The sequence below is a fragment of the Leucopleurus acutus genome, assembly GCF_964270905.1.
Source record: "Leucopleurus acutus genome assembly, chromosome: 20".
In the NCBI taxonomy this organism is placed as follows: Eukaryota; Metazoa; Chordata; class Mammalia; order Artiodactyla; family Delphinidae; genus Leucopleurus; species Leucopleurus acutus.
The window spans coordinates 19350936-19365343 of NC_139162.1; the positions used below are offsets into that span (position 1 = coordinate 19350936).

A 14408-nucleotide genomic window follows, 5' to 3' on the forward strand; every position below is an offset into this window, starting at 1 on the left:
GACGTAGAGATACTGCTTGATTTATTTCACACTCAACCCTGAGGCATGCTTTGAACCAGTGCCCTCCCTCCTCCCACGCCGGGGCCGCCGAGCAACGTTTGCAGAGGACTGGGGTTGGAGGAGGGTGATCCCCGTATGGCGGGGACAGTGGGTGTCTGCAGATGTTGACAGCAACGAGTGGACTCAGGTTGCTCCGGGCTGGTACTGACGCCATCCCACAGCCCCCAATTCTCGAGAGGGACAAGAGACAACAGAGTCCTAAAGGAGCGGACTAGCAGCTGACGCGCCCCGGGGCAAACCCACGCAGCATCTCAGAGGCCACACGTCCGCGGGGAGGGGAAAGAGGGTTTGTCGCCTCACGCCACAAGCGTGGGCCGCCAGGGATGCGGCTCCCGCGTCAGCTTGAGCGTGTAGCTGCGCAGGCGCGGGCAGTGCGTGCGGAAGGCATGCAGCACGGAGGGTCGCACCACGCAGAAGCAGTGCACTTCGCGCAGGCCCACGCAGCGCTCTGCCAGCTCCTCCAGCGCGGCGTCCAGCTCGGCAGAGGCGGCAGCGCGCACCTCGAGCGCGCGCAAGGTTGCGGCGTAGTGGCGCGCTGCGAAGCGCACCGGGCCTACGGTGTCCCCAGAGAGGCTGAGGCGCAGCGCAGCCACGGGCACAGCAGGCTGCAGGACGCGTGTCACGCTCTCGGCAGGCAGAGCCGGCTCCAGCTCCAGCTCTACGGCCAGTCCAGGGTGGCGGCGGCTCAGCTCGGCCCAGGCTTCGTTAGGCAGGGGCGACGCGCGTGCGTCTTCGGGACATGCGCACCGCAGGGCCAGGAGCTCAAAAGGTGCGCGGTCTGGCGCCGCCAGTGCCTCGAGCGCGGTGCGCGACAGGCTGGCCAGGTGCAGGCCGAGGGCGCGCAGGCAGGGGCAGGCCTCTAGTAGCTCCAGCACGGAGCCTGGCCCCACGCTGCCCACCAGCGTACTGTTATCCAGGAAAAGGCTGCAGAGCTCCGGGCAGCCGTGTGCCACCTGCAGCACCAGCGCGTCGTCCAGTGTGAAGGGCAAGCGCCTTAGGTCGAGGTGGCGCAGCGCGCGGGCGGCCCTACAGAGGGCGTGCACGGCGTCCAGGACGTCGCGACCCGAGTCGAAGAGCCGCTTTTCTCCGCGGCACTCCAGGCACAGGCCTCGCAGCTCGGGGTTACGGCCAGCCAGTGCGGTCAGCAACTCTATGGCCGCCAGGCGGCTCGACTCCCTGGACGGCACAAATTCCAGACGTAGATTCTGAACGTGGTCCAGGCAAGTGGACAGGTACTGCGGCTGCATGCCTTCTAGCTCACAGTCGCAACTTGGGGGTAGAGTGGTGGAGAAAAGGCATCAGCCGGCCGAGTCCCCGCGACCTGGAGAGAGGCCTCTAACCCACCCCTCAGCCTGGGTTCCAGCTACCATCCCCACTTCCTGCCCCCTCCCCACATACCTCCCTGTCCCGACCATGCCTGGTCGCTCCAAGGTGATGCTAGAAGGGAACTCCCATCCTATCCATTTAGAAGACTTCAGATGCATCTGCCGCTGGTTGAAACCTTGCCACGGAGAGCCAATGATATTTTAAAAACAGGGCTTTCTCAGCGGTCTTTAAGGAAGCGGGGCGTGGCCTCTGGATTGCCAGGTTCACATTTGCCTCTGCTACTTCTCAGCTGAGTAAGGAAGTGATTAAATCTCTCTGCCTCAATTTTCTATCTGTGCAACGGAGATAATAATACCACCTATCTACCACATAAAGTTTTAGTGAGGATTAAATAAATTAATATGTGTAAGGCACTTAGAACAATGGTTCGTACACAGTTGGTGGCCAATAAATGTTAGAAATTATTACACTTTTGGGGGGGGGGGCCCGTGCATGTGGAATCTTAGTTCCCTGACCAGGGATCGAACTCACGCCCCCTGAATTGGAAATGCCCAGTCAACCACTGGATCGCTGGAAGTCCTGATTACGCTTTTTAATATGGGGAGAGTCACTGTATCTCCCCAAGCCCTGACTCCACTGAGCCAGGGAGAAGGCGGGAGGGGGAGGAGCCTGCTCACCTGATGTTCGTGTTGTGCCACACAGTGCTGCAGGTGGCAGCGGCAGCCCAAGCTCTGCAAACCCTCGCGGCAGCGGCGCGGTCCCGCAGGGGCAGGTGACGGAAAATGAGTGCCAGCACCTCCTCCGGCAGTTGTTCTCCAGGCTCCGCCATGGCAGGGCGGAGTGTGGGGGTTCCGCTGCAGGAAGGCCAAAGTGTTGAGGGAAACACCTGGAGCCTACGTGTAGAAATGCTTGTAGCCCAGGAGCTGCTATGTAATTTGCAGAGCCCAGTGCAAAATGAAAATGTGGGTCTCTTTGTTCAAAACATTATTAAGGGTTTCAAGACAGTGACAGCAGAGCATTTAACCAAGTTATTAAACCAAGCCTGGGGCCCTGTGCAGTGCACAGATCTCAGACCCATGAAGTCTGCCCTGGATGCCGAGGATCTCTGATTCTCCTTTAAACTACGTTCTCACTTGTTGAGCAAATCCACGTTTTATGCTATATTAGAAGGAACTCAACCACGACCGGTGCACCACGTTGATAAAGCCGAATACCGGATTTGGGATGATGCTATGGGATCTTTTCTAGTTACCAAAGTTTTCTCTGAGCAAGTTGGAAGGCGGATGCACAGGCTCTGACTCCAGACAACCACGTCCTCCCCCCAGCTCAGAGGGCCCCTCTTGCCTCCCCCTGCCTCCCTATACTACACGCTTACAGCCTCCAGATGGCCCAGACTAGTCTCACAGGGGTCACTGAACTGCTTCCCTCCCAATTTCGACCCTGAGTACTAGGGGAGGACTAAGCCCAAGCACCGAGGACCATTGAAATGAGGCATTCTCGAAGGGTGCGGGACATCAGAATCACTGGGACACTTGTTCACACTACAGATTCCACGGCCTCACCTACTAAGTTAGGCTCTCCGAAAAGAGTAGGGCCCAGGAATCTGAATTTCAACAAGCGCCGGTGGATTCTACAGGTCCCAAGTTGAGAAACCCGGACCTAGCCCCCGCCAGTCACTGGAGAGTAACGGTAGGGTTAATAGGGCGGGAGCATTAGGGAAAACTTTTAATTGGCAGAGACCACAAGCCAATCAGAAAGCAGGGACGCGGGTGGGGCACAACCGAATCCGCCCAGAGAAGGGAGGCTCTTTCGTCCACCTCGCAGGGGGAGGTGTCCCGAGAGCTTCCAAGGGAAGGCCGGCGGGGCGGAGAAAGTCTTGGGTTTCTGGGGCCTGAGGAACCCTGGGTTCAAGTTCCGATCCTGAACCCCAAGCAGCCCAGGCTCCCGTTGGGCGGCTTAGGTTCAGCTGGAATTCGGCAGACCCACCTCAGAGAGAGCGCGGTCTTTGTTGGAAAATGTGCGTCCTCTTTGAAGTTGCCAATTTTAGTTTAAGGTCCTTAAAGGTTTTCGTACCCAACGTTTCACGCCACTGGCCAGTTTTCTATTTTCTAGGCTAACGGTCCCTGCTGGAATTTGCGCCTCGCGTATCCTGGGGCTTCTGATACCCTCCACCAGGCCTGAACTTGGGACCCACCGGCACCCCGTTCAGAGTGTCAGGGAGTATCAGAGATCAGAGATCTTCGAGCTCTACCACACAGAAGGCACCAGAAACGTCTGGTCCTCAAGGGGCACCTCCTTGTTGATCCATCCGTTGCCCGCTGGAGGAAGAGGAGCAGCTCTCACCCTGGGGCCCTCCGGCCTCGTAAGAACCACAAGTCCTCGAAGTCCCTTGCCGCAGGCTGTTCTCCCTGCTGTCTAACCTCAGGCGCCAGTTTCTTACCTGCTCAGCGGACCAGGTGAGTTTTGCCCAGAGACTGGGGACTGGCGGCGGAGGACAGTGGTGGCAAGGAACCGCGGGGAGCCCGAGGGGCGGGACGCCGGGACAGAAGGGGCGGCTCGCACTGGGGCGCCGCCCCTGCGCTCCGCGCACACCCGGAAGCAGCGCGAATCCAGTGGAGCCGGGCGGGCGTGGGAATCCGGGACGAGCCGAGGCGGCCAGGTTAGTGCAGAGGGTGGGTGGGCTTCCCAGTGCCGGCAGGATCCGAGGTGGATCCTGGCTCGGAAGCATGGGCGCGGCGCGGTTGTCATCCGCGGCTGCTCGGGTCAGGTGGTGGTGGTGGCCTATTGGGCTGTTTCTGTGGGAGGAAGGAGAGAGGGTACGGACCTTGGTCCCCGAAAGTTCCTTGTCCCAGTTAGGGGATTTCAAGGGGCGGCAGGACCCTGTGGGTGAGAGGACGGGGTGGGGCTGTTTCTGAACAGATATTTGAGCAGAAACCCTTTGCCCTCCCCGGCCAGTAGCAAGAGCAGAACTCCAGAACGAGGGAGGCCGGGGAGCTCCCCTCGAGAGCTCGGGAGCGGCCCAGCTGAGTAGGATGCTGGGACTCTCAGCCTGTCAGTCCTTGAGGGGCCACGCCCGCCAGCAGGCCGTCACCGTCCACCCGGCCAGAGGTGGGGCTACCCGGGGACTGTTAGGCCGTGTTAATAGAACGCTGCACCGGCTGGCTCCCGGTCATAGGGGCACATTTTCTTGAGTCGGTACCCAGCTAAGAGTTCCTAGAACCCAGCCCGGCCCCGCCCGCAGAGAGGCGGACTCTGGGTGGGTGGGGCGCGGGGCTTCCCGAGGAGGGGCTTCTTTGGAAGGACACGTAGAAAGGAGTTCCCAAGGGCGCGAAACGAGCCAAGGGCCCCGGCCGCTTCTCAAAGGTTGTCTGTCCTTCTCGACCTTTAGCCTGGCAGGCCTGTTTGACTTCTCCCATTTGTCCAGTCGTAGTGAGTGTGAGGGAGCTTCCCCCCTCCTCCAGGTTTTCAGTGTCCCGCAGGTAGGCCTGCTGGGGAGACTACCACCCTTACTTACCCACCCCTTCGGGCGGGACTGCATTTACGGGGTTTACATAAAGTAGAATATTGCTAAATACAGTGAAAATAAAGATCACGCCAAGTCTCCCCCTTCCCCAACAGAGCTAAACAATGGTAACTTCCTGTTAATTTCCAGACTATGGTTTTGGGTAAACACACAAGTATTAATATGTCTTCTACCAAAAGATTATGGGGGGGGGGTGCTCAAAAGGTACATCCCTGTGCTCAGACGCAGGGTAGGGTTATCAAGTATCATTTTTCTTGCCAGGTCTGGGTGATGCTGGAGCGCCCCTTCCCAGGTACTGTCCCAGCTTTGGCTCTCACGTTAGGGTCTGGGGGCAGATCTGAAACACAGAATAAACAGAAATGATTTAGCTCACATAATGGAAAAGTCCAAGATGGGACACAGTGTGGTTAGGAGAGCACTTCTTCTTCTCTTGGCTCTGTAGCCTCCTGCACCAGTTTCATTCTCAGTCAGGCTCTTCCCAAGCAGTGGCAGAGGAGAACTACCCTTCCTTCTAGCTCAGCTTCAAGATAGGAAGGGAAACTCATGCCTCTTTCCTATTGATCCAGCCAAATTTGCAGGTTGATTTTGATTGGTCCAACTTGAATCCTATGCCCAACTCTGAACAAATCATTTCAGGAAGGCGAATGGAATATGCAGATTGGCTAGGCCTGTTTCACTTGCCCAGGCCTGGAGCTAGGGAGTGGAGTTAGCCCTTCCAACAGGCATGTGGACTGAGACAAGGGAAGAGGGAAGGCCCCAGAGGTCAGTCAGGATTGCGGGAGGGAATCTGGGCAGGCGCAAACTACAGGTGTCCTTTGAAGTGAAGCCTGGAGATATAGTAGGAATTCAGGTTAGAAAACCAAAGTGGGGGCTGTGGTCCCACAGGTATCCTGGGGGCTCAAATTTAAGCTGAGGGCATACCATACCAGCACATGGGTCTGGTTGTGCTGTGGGGCATGGGCACCATCCAGGATAAGGATGTCTCCAGTCAGCTTTGAAAAGAGAGACACTCGGGCTTCCCTGGTGGCGCAGTGGTTGGGGGTCCGCCTGCCAATGCAGGGGACGCGGGCTCGTGCCCCGGTTCGGGAGGATCCCGCGTGCCGCAGAGCGGCTGGGCCCGTGGGCCATGGCTGCTGGGCCTGCGCGTCCGGAGCCTGTGCTCCGCGAGGGGAGGGGCCACAACAGTGAGAGGCCCGCGTACCGCAAAAAAAAAAAAAAAAAAAAAAAGAGAGAGAGACACCCTGGCCTGAGGAGGGAGCAGAACTTGTTTCTGCTGCAACATTGTCCCTCTCCTCTTCCATCCCTGTAACCCTGGGCTCTTTCTCTGAGAAGACAGTGGAGAGACAGTCCTCACTGAAAACCTTGGCTGGGCTGGGCTGGTTTGGGCTGGGCTGTGCAGAGCCAGAAGCACAAGGGGCTGCCTGTGGGATGATGAACTTACCCTCATAAGTATGCCAGCTGGGTGGGGACGGCTGGATGTCAGCTGAGGGGACAGCTCGGCCACGTGGGACTGGACAGTTGTCTCCAGAGCTGGGTTGGGGTGATCTGAATGCGTATCTCTGTCCCCAGGAGGCAAGATGGCGGCTGGGCCAAATGGGCTCGAGGAGTGGGTGGGCAGTGCCTACCTATTTGTGGAGTCCTCGCTGGACGAGGTGGTCTTGTCGGATGCCTACGCTCACCCGCAGCAGAAAGTGGCGGTGTACAGGGCTCTGCGGACTGCCCTGGCAGGTGCGTGAGTGGGCGGGCACTTGGAGAGGAAAGGCCGGCCTGGGGCCTTTTGTGGGCGGGGCCAGGGACTGAGACCTCACCTCTTCAACTCTGTGGGCCTGTGCTTAACCACCACTTTAAGGAAAAGATTCGTTAGGGAAGGGAGGAGGAGGACGTCTGGTTGTGTAGGGTCTGTCTTCTCTGTGTATGCATGTGTGCCCTTGGGTGTAGACTTGTGTCTCTTGTGTCTCTGTATGATCTATGTGTGCACTAACGTGCCCCTGCTCCATGCCCCCCACTCTCCGGATCAGCCCGCTCACTGCTGTCTACTAATCGCGCCTCTCTCTTCTTTTCCTCTCTCACTGCAGCACTCCTTGCCCAAGACCCCCTCCCCAGTACCTACCTTTCGGGTCCCCTTTTCCCATCTCAGGGCAGAGGCCACTGGAGGTTGAAGCCAATAGGGGGATCTGGCTCCGGCCTCAGAGCGACGAGAGCCCCTCTCCTTCCAGGGCGGGGTGAGCCACACTAGGAGGCCGAAAACCTGAGACCTCTCGCCCCCTGTCCCGCCAGCCACCTACCCAGAGGGCTTGGCTGCCCAGGGAAACGCCCCTTTCTACCCTGCAACGTCTCTTGCATGTCCTTTTTGCCCACCCTCATTTGGGGCTTCAGGATTGGGGATAGAGTAGCACACACTCCATCCTAGGGTGCTCCCTGTGATAGGTCCTGGCCTTTATTCTGGGTTGTTGCTGTTTGCATCCCAATTTGCTTCCCAGCTGGGAGCTCTGGCATATAGCCGCGCCCCGAGGTCTGGGGATGGGGAGGGCGTCTTACCTGGGGCTTCATCCGTCCTCCGGCCTCTTGGAGAATGGCCCCGCAGGGCGACCGCATGCCACCTGACTGCCTGCCTTCGCAGAGAGTGGCGGGAGCCCCGACGTGCTGCAGATGCTCAAGATCCACCGCAGCGATCCGCAGCTGATCCTGCAGTTGCGTTTCAGCGGGCGCCAGGCCTGCGGCCGCTTCCTCCGCACCTACCGCGAGGGGGCACTGCGCGCCGCGCTGCAAGGGTGCTTGGCGGCGGAGCTGACCCTGCACTCCGTGCCGCTGCAACTGGAGCTGCGCGCCGGCGCGGAGCAGCTAGATGACTTGCTGACCGACGAGGAGCGCTGTTTGAATTGCATCTTCGCCCAGAAGGTGCGGCCGGGCTGGGGCCAGGGTGGGGTGGGGATTCGCGGCTAAGACCCCCACCGACGCCGCACTCCCCTCCCTAGCCCGACCGGCTCCGGGATGAGGAACTAACAGAGTTGGAGGATGCGCTCAGGAATCTGACGTGCGGCTCGGGGGGCCAAGGGGGCGACGTGGAGGGCGCTCCGGCCCCCTCGCAGTCTCTGGCACCCTCTCCGTCGGAGGAGAAGCCACCGCCGCCGCCGCCGCCGCCGCCGTCTGGCCAGACTTTTCTGTTCCATGGTCAGCCCGTAGGTGAGACTCCCGGAGAGAAGCAGAGGCAGCATCCTCGGGAGGATGGAGTTTGGGGAGGGGTGAGGTCTGCGCGGGACAGTCGCGGGGCGGAAATGGAAGGGTGTCCCGAGCTCACTCCGCTTCCCACTCCCCCTGCAGTGAACCGGCCGCTGAGCCTGCAGGACCAACAGACGTTTGCGCGCTCAGTGGGCCTCAAGTGGCGCAAGGTGGGGCGCTCCTTGCAGCGCGGCTGTCGTGCATTGCGGGACCCGGCGCTTGACTCACTGGCCTATGAATACGAGCGTGAAGGGCTGTATGAGCAGGCCTTCCAGCTGCTGCGGCGCTTCGTGCAGGCCGAGGGCCGCCGCGCCACGCTGCAGCGCCTGGTGGAGGCGCTCGAGGAGAACGAACTCACCAGCCTGGCAGAGGACTTGCTGGGCCTCGCAAATCCCCATGGCGGCCTGGCCTAGCCTGGGTACCAGAGAAAGGGGCAGTCGGCTAGTTGCCCAGCCAGGGTTTGGAGCACCTGGGTGACTGTAGGGTCCCTTCTAATGCTACTGCTGACCTCCTGTCCACCCACGGGACTCTGACGCCATACTTACAACCAGATATGGCTGCCCTCTCCAGGAGTCAGACAAGCACCCACAGTGTCTGCTGGGGTGCCACTGGGGGTTCTGTTCTAGATACTAGGATAGAGACAGAGCGTATGGGTGACCTGCTGCAAGAGGTCGACCTCACCTTTTCCCACTGCAGAAGAGGGGCTTTCAGCCAGACCTTACCTCTTCATTCATAGAACAATTCATTACTATTCATTAATTCAGTATAATTCATTAAGGACCTGCTGTATCCTAGGCATCATCCTGGGTGCTGCAGATACCGTGGTGAACAAAACACACGAATCCTGCCTGTCCCCAGTTCACACTCAGTCTGAGACTCTGAATATTAAGAAACAGTAATAAAATACTACCAGTTTTTTGATGTGAAAAATACAAGGAGTTGTGGGAGCAACTGAGCAGGGGCCTAACCCAGGTTAGGGGTTAGGCTTCCTGGGAGAGAAATGACTGTAAATGTTGTGGGTGGTGGAATGAGAGAAGGGCAATATTCTGGGCATGGTCAGCCTCAGGTGAGGTCTTGAGGAAGGTGAGAGGAAGGGATTTAGAACAGAAGGTTTAGAGTGTCTGGATCTAGGGGTGGGTGGATTTGCAGAGACCCATTGGTGAGTGGGGGAGGCAGAGAGCATGGTGGCAGGTAAGCCAATTTACAGAGTTTGGATTTTATCTGGAGGCTAGTGAGAGGCCTTTAAAGGGTTTTGGCAGTTAAGGCTGGGAGGCTGGTGAGGATGCAGAGAGAGAGAAAAGACAGTGCCCCAGGCTGGGGCAGTCAGCAGCAGAGATGGAGGGAAGGGATGAACATTGAGTTAGGACAAAGGACAACAGGCCTGGTGACACTGAATGAGGGAGGTGGGAGAGGACTCCAGAGTTTCTGCCTTTGCCAGTTGGAGGGAAGGTGGAGCTGCCTGCTGAGATAGGGGCCCTGGGGGAGGTGAAGTGCTTGCTCTGTTCGGGACAAGTTGGGCATGATGTTCCTGTAGAACATCCAGGGAGAGAGTCCAAGGATAGCTGGATCTATAGTTTTGAGTTCAGGAGAGTGTCGAGGCCCAGGATTCAGAAATGTACAGGTGGGAGTGGGTGGGGTGGCCCAGGGGGAGGTCCTGAAGGTCACCAACCAGAAAAAAGAGCAACCCAAATTGGAAGGAGGAAAACCAGATTTGGAAGCCAGGGAAATACCCACCTGCTGTGATGGAGGCTGCAAATCTGTCAAAGCTGCGGAGTGTCCACTGGAGTCGGGGAAAAGGTTACTAGGTGGGGGCTGTTTCTGGGACATGGTGTGGACAGCCTGAAACCAGACCACAGGAGAGATGGGAGGTGAGGCAGCAGACAGCCGGAGTAGAGGACTCCTGAGAAGTCTGTGACCGGGAGAGTGAGGCTCAGGTCGGAGGGTTTATTTTGTAAGGGAGAATATTGGCGGGAAGAAGTCAGAAGGTGCAGTCACAGCTACTGGAAAGAGGATGGCACTGGGTAGCAGTGCTGGTTCTCACAGTCTGCCCCCAGAAACTCTTGGGTGGGGTGGGGTGGGGCGGGGTGGGGTGGGTGTTGTCTACTCCAGGCCCCACTGCATGGCTGGAACCTGGAGGCTCTGAGTTCCAAGAAGAGAGAGGTGGTAGCCAGAGCTGGGCAAGGCCTGGGCCCCAATCTCCAGAGCGCCTCTCTGCCCGCCTGTGTCCACATCAAACCCTTTGCTCACTGGTCTACTTCAGGAGTCCCCAAAGCTAAACCAATCCCTGCCAGCCCTACCTGGCCTGCAGTGGGCCCAGGCTTGGTTATTTCTTCCTGCAGGAGGTGATGATGGCCTGGGGCACTAGGGACTAAAGAACTCAGAACTGCCTCTGGAGAGACAGACTGAAGTGCTCACCTGTGAAGTTAAAGCAGACAGGGTTGGCCCCCCTCTCCTGCATCCAAGTGGATGGATAGGGAGAGGGGCAAGGGAGGACAGAGGAAAGAGTCTTGGACTGAATTCCAGAAGATCTGGGCCAGTGCTCTTACCTTCTGCCTGTACGATCCTGGGCAAGTCACTTAACTCCCTGAGGGGCAGCGTCCCCATCTGGGCATGATCAATGACAGCTGCTGCCAGCGTTGTGAGAATTGCACACGCAGTTTTCTTGGTCCTTGTGTGCGTGGTGTGTCTGCTGGCGGGCATGGCAGAGCCAGGAGAAAGGAGGCAGCCATGTATCCGGGGCACTTTTTGACCCTGTCTTGCGGAACCAGGGCTCCTGGAAAGCTGAGGAGAGGCACTTCCAAGGATGGCCTGGGAGGGGTCGATGCCAAGCCCTCCTGCGCTGGGGCTCCTGCCCAGCCCAGGCCCTTTCTGCTCTGGAGAGGCAGGGGTGGGGAAACTAACCAGAAAGGTTAGTGCTTCTTCCCGTCCCCCGGAAAGGCAGAATTGGGAAGTTTGAGCCTGTACGGAGACCAGAACTCACCTCTTTGAGCTTCCCAGAGAGAGCTGACCGTGAGGATCCCTCTCAGAGATTAGTCTCCACTCGGAGACAGCTCTCCGGCAGCGCCAGGGCGGAGCTGACTGAGCTCCAGATGTCCGGGCGCACACAGCTGTAGGGTCACGTGGCAGCGGCCCCGGCCCCCCTTCCTGCCAACGTTGCATTTGGCCCAGGCCCCGTCCATGGCCGCCCTTGGGACCCCGCGCTGAGCCCCGGAGGCCCCGGCATCCGGGGCCACGCCGCTCCCAAGGGCCGAACGTGTATCAGGATCCCAAGGACCGCCGTGGTGGGTAGGGATGGGTAGAAGGGATTCAGCCTCAACGCGGGAAGAGGGTGGGGCCGAGGCTCCGCGTCTCCCTGTTCTGGCTCTGGGGCACCGTGCTAGGCCGGAGCTGAGAGGGTGGGAGTCGGCTATTAGGAGGAACTTCTTGCCCTTTCAGGGTGCCCATCCAGGTGGGGGGTCAGGGCCCAAAGTAGGAGGACAACGGAGGGGGATGAACAGCCGGCAGCTAGAGACCCCAGGCGTGTGGCCTCCCGCGCCCTACCCCCGGGGAGGGCGGGGCCGGAGCCCCTGCCGGCTGCTGGCTTCCTTGTCTTGAGCCCCTGACTGAGTCTCTCCGCAGGGGCCGCGGGCGCCTGCCAGGCGGACATGAGGCGGAGGCTGCGCCTACGCGGAGAAGCGTCGCTCACGCTGCTCCTCGGCGCCGCCCTCGGCCTCCTGCTCTATGCGCAGCGCGATGGCGCGGCCCCGACGACGAACGCGCCGCGAGCTCAAGGGAGGGCGGCGCCGGGGCCCACCCCGGGGCTCCGTGTATTTCAGGCGCCGGACACGGGCGCAGCCCCGCCGGCCTACGAAGAGGATACGCCGGAGCCGCCCACGCCCACGGGACCTTTTGACTTTGGCCGCTATCTTCGAGCCAAGGACCAGCGGCGCTTCCCTCTCCTCATTAACCAGCCGCACAAGTGCCGAGGAAATGGCGCACCCCCCGGCGGACCCGACCTGCTCATCGCCGTCAAGTCGGTGGCTGCGGACTTCGAGCGGCGCCAAGCAGTGCGCCAGACGTGGGGTGCTGAGGGTCGCGTGCAGGAGGCGCTAGTGCGCCGGGTGTTTTTGCTGGGCGTGCCCCGGGGCGCGGGCACAGACGGGGCAGACGCGGAGGGGGCGGGCACTCGAACGCACTGGAGCGCCCTGCTGCGTGCTGAGAGCCGTGCGTACGCGGACATCCTGCTCTGGGCCTTCGACGACACTTTCTTCAACCTAACGCTCAAGGAGATCCATTTTCTGGCCTGGGCCTCCGCCTACTGCCCCGACGTGCGCTTCGTCTTTAAGGGCGACGCCGACGTGTTTGTGCACGTGGGAAACCTGCTGGAGTTCCTGGCACCAAGGGACCCGGAGCAGGACCTGCTTGCAGGTGACGTGATAGTGCAGGCGCGGCCAATCCGCGTGCGGGCCAGCAAGTACTACATCCCTGAGGCTGTGTACGGCCTGCCCGCCTACCCGGCCTACGCAGGCGGTGGCGGCTTCGTTCTCTCGGGGGCCACGCTGCGTCGCCTGGCCGGTGCCTGCGCGCAGGTTGAGCTTTTCCCCATTGACGACGTCTTTTTGGGCATGTGTCTACAGCGCCTGCGTCTCACGCCTGAGCCTCACCCTGCTTTCCGCACCTTTGGCATCCCTCGACCTTCAGCCGCTCCGCACCTCCGCACCTTCGACCCCTGCTTTTACCGCGAGCTGGTTGTAGTGCACGGGCTCTCGGCTGCTGACATATGGCTTATGTGGCACTTGCTGCACCGGCCACACGGGCCAGCCTGTGCGCGTCCATGGCCTGTCGCTGCGGGTCCCTTCCAGTGGGGCCCCTAGCCACCTGTCACAGCTCTAAGCCCCCCTCATTCAGACCCAGGAGGTAAGTGGGAGGTAGCTTGAAGGGTAGGTTTCCCAGGCGGATTAGTGCTGTGTATGTGGTTCTTCCCCAGAAAGGGGCATCCAGGTGTCTTCCTCCAGAAGGTCCCAGGGAGTGAAGATTGAGGTTGGTTCCTGCTGACACACCCTATTGGGAGGTGATCTGGAACCAATCTAATGGTGGCCCTTTGAGACAGCCAGGGCTGAGGTGGTGGAGAACCAGGCTCTTTGCCAAGCAGGTGAACGTGCTTGGTCCTCCTAGTAGGGACGTGGGTGGGGGTGGGGGTGGCAGAGGCTCATGGAATCTGACCATACTTCTTAGTTTGGAACCCCTAGAGTGAGGCCAACAAATGCAGATCTTTCTCAAGGCTGGACCCCACAGGGATGGGTAGGGGCCTGGCCTCAGTCCTCATGGAACCGGCAGCCATTCTGCCACAACTCAATCTGAAAGTAGGCATTTTGCTTCCTATTTGCCCCTTCAAACTGCATTCTTAGCCACGTCTAGGTCTTTAGATCTGCTTTCCTGGGGCCAAGCCCTCCTGAGCCCTGGGCTAGCTGGAACATTAGGGATGGAGACACACAGGGACTGAGCGCATTGTCCTACCTAGTCTTCCCCCATATCCAGCTACCCACCTACACCCACACAACTGTGCCATTCTCCCACTGGAGCCTGTGCTACCCCCTTCAGAGGAGCCAAGGAACCTTTTTCTAAGATGACTCCTCCAGCTGTAAGTTTCCCCATATTCTTCAACCACCCCCTTTCTCAAAAAAATCGCCTCCACGCTCATTTTAGTATAAACATCCCAGCAACAGCACATGGGGAGCTGTCGTGGAGGGCATAGGTCTTTATTGGAGGAGGGGTATGGGCAGGGCATGAGGAAGGTTCCCCCATGCTAGGAGGATGGGAACAGTCCTGGCTGCCCCACAGTGGGATGTGTGAGGGTCTCTGGCCAGGCCACAGTCCACACGGGAAGACACCAGTCACAAAGTCATGGGAACGCCACACAAGCCTGGCTGTAGGCCCAGGCACCACACAGGCGCCCAGGGCAGGTCCCCTGCACATTCATTGTTAAACTATACAGGATGAGGCTGTACATGAGTTAATTACAAAAGAGTCATATTTACAAAAATCTGTACACACATTTGAAAAACTCACAAAATTGTCATCTATGTATCACAAGTTGCTAGACCAAAATATTAAAAATGGGATAAAATTATACATTTCTCTTCTCAATTCTTTTCAAAAGGATTAATATTTTTAAAGCACATATGCTACTTTCCTTAGCAAGTCCCACGAAGAGACTGAGCAGCCCAGCCCTCCATGAGCCCCAGGGGCCTTGAGCCGCGAATGGGCCCGGCCAGGGGACACTGCCCAGAGCTGAGGCAGG

At 59.1% G+C, this 14408-nt stretch overlaps 3 protein-coding genes across 3 annotated transcripts; 2 read left to right on the top strand and 1 right to left on the bottom strand.

Annotated features, from left to right (window-relative positions):
- Positions 1 to 356: 356 nt before the first annotated feature.
- On the bottom strand, positions 357 to 2237 carry FBXL8 (F-box and leucine rich repeat protein 8; the record flags this gene model as incomplete). Its single annotated transcript, XM_082862828.1, has 2 exons — positions 2064 to 2237; positions 357 to 1329 (listed from the first exon to the last, which is right to left on the bottom strand). The coding sequence occupies exons 1-2, from the start codon at positions 2213 to 2215 to the stop codon at positions 357 to 359; spliced, it is 1125 nt and encodes a 374-aa protein (XP_082718954.1). The 5' UTR covers positions 2216 to 2237.
- A 1748-nt stretch (positions 2238 to 3985) lies between these two features.
- Positions 3986 to 9033, top strand: TRADD (TNFRSF1A associated via death domain). Its single transcript, XM_082863331.1, has 5 exons — positions 3986 to 4045; positions 6479 to 6637; positions 7530 to 7807; positions 7885 to 8092; positions 8231 to 9033. Exons 2-5 carry the CDS (start codon positions 6487 to 6489, stop codon positions 8539 to 8541), a joined length of 948 nt encoding a protein of 315 aa, XP_082719457.1. The 5' UTR covers positions 3986 to 4045; positions 6479 to 6486; the 3' UTR covers positions 8542 to 9033.
- A 2739-nt stretch (positions 9034 to 11772) lies between these two features.
- On the top strand, positions 11773 to 13085 carry B3GNT9 (UDP-GlcNAc:betaGal beta-1,3-N-acetylglucosaminyltransferase 9; the record flags this gene model as incomplete). The annotated part of the gene is made up of 1 exon (XM_082863579.1): positions 11773 to 13085. One exon carries the CDS (start codon positions 11773 to 11775, stop codon positions 12979 to 12981), a length of 1209 nt encoding a protein of 402 aa, XP_082719705.1. The 3' UTR covers positions 12982 to 13085.
- Positions 13086 to 14408: the final 1323 nt, after the last annotated feature.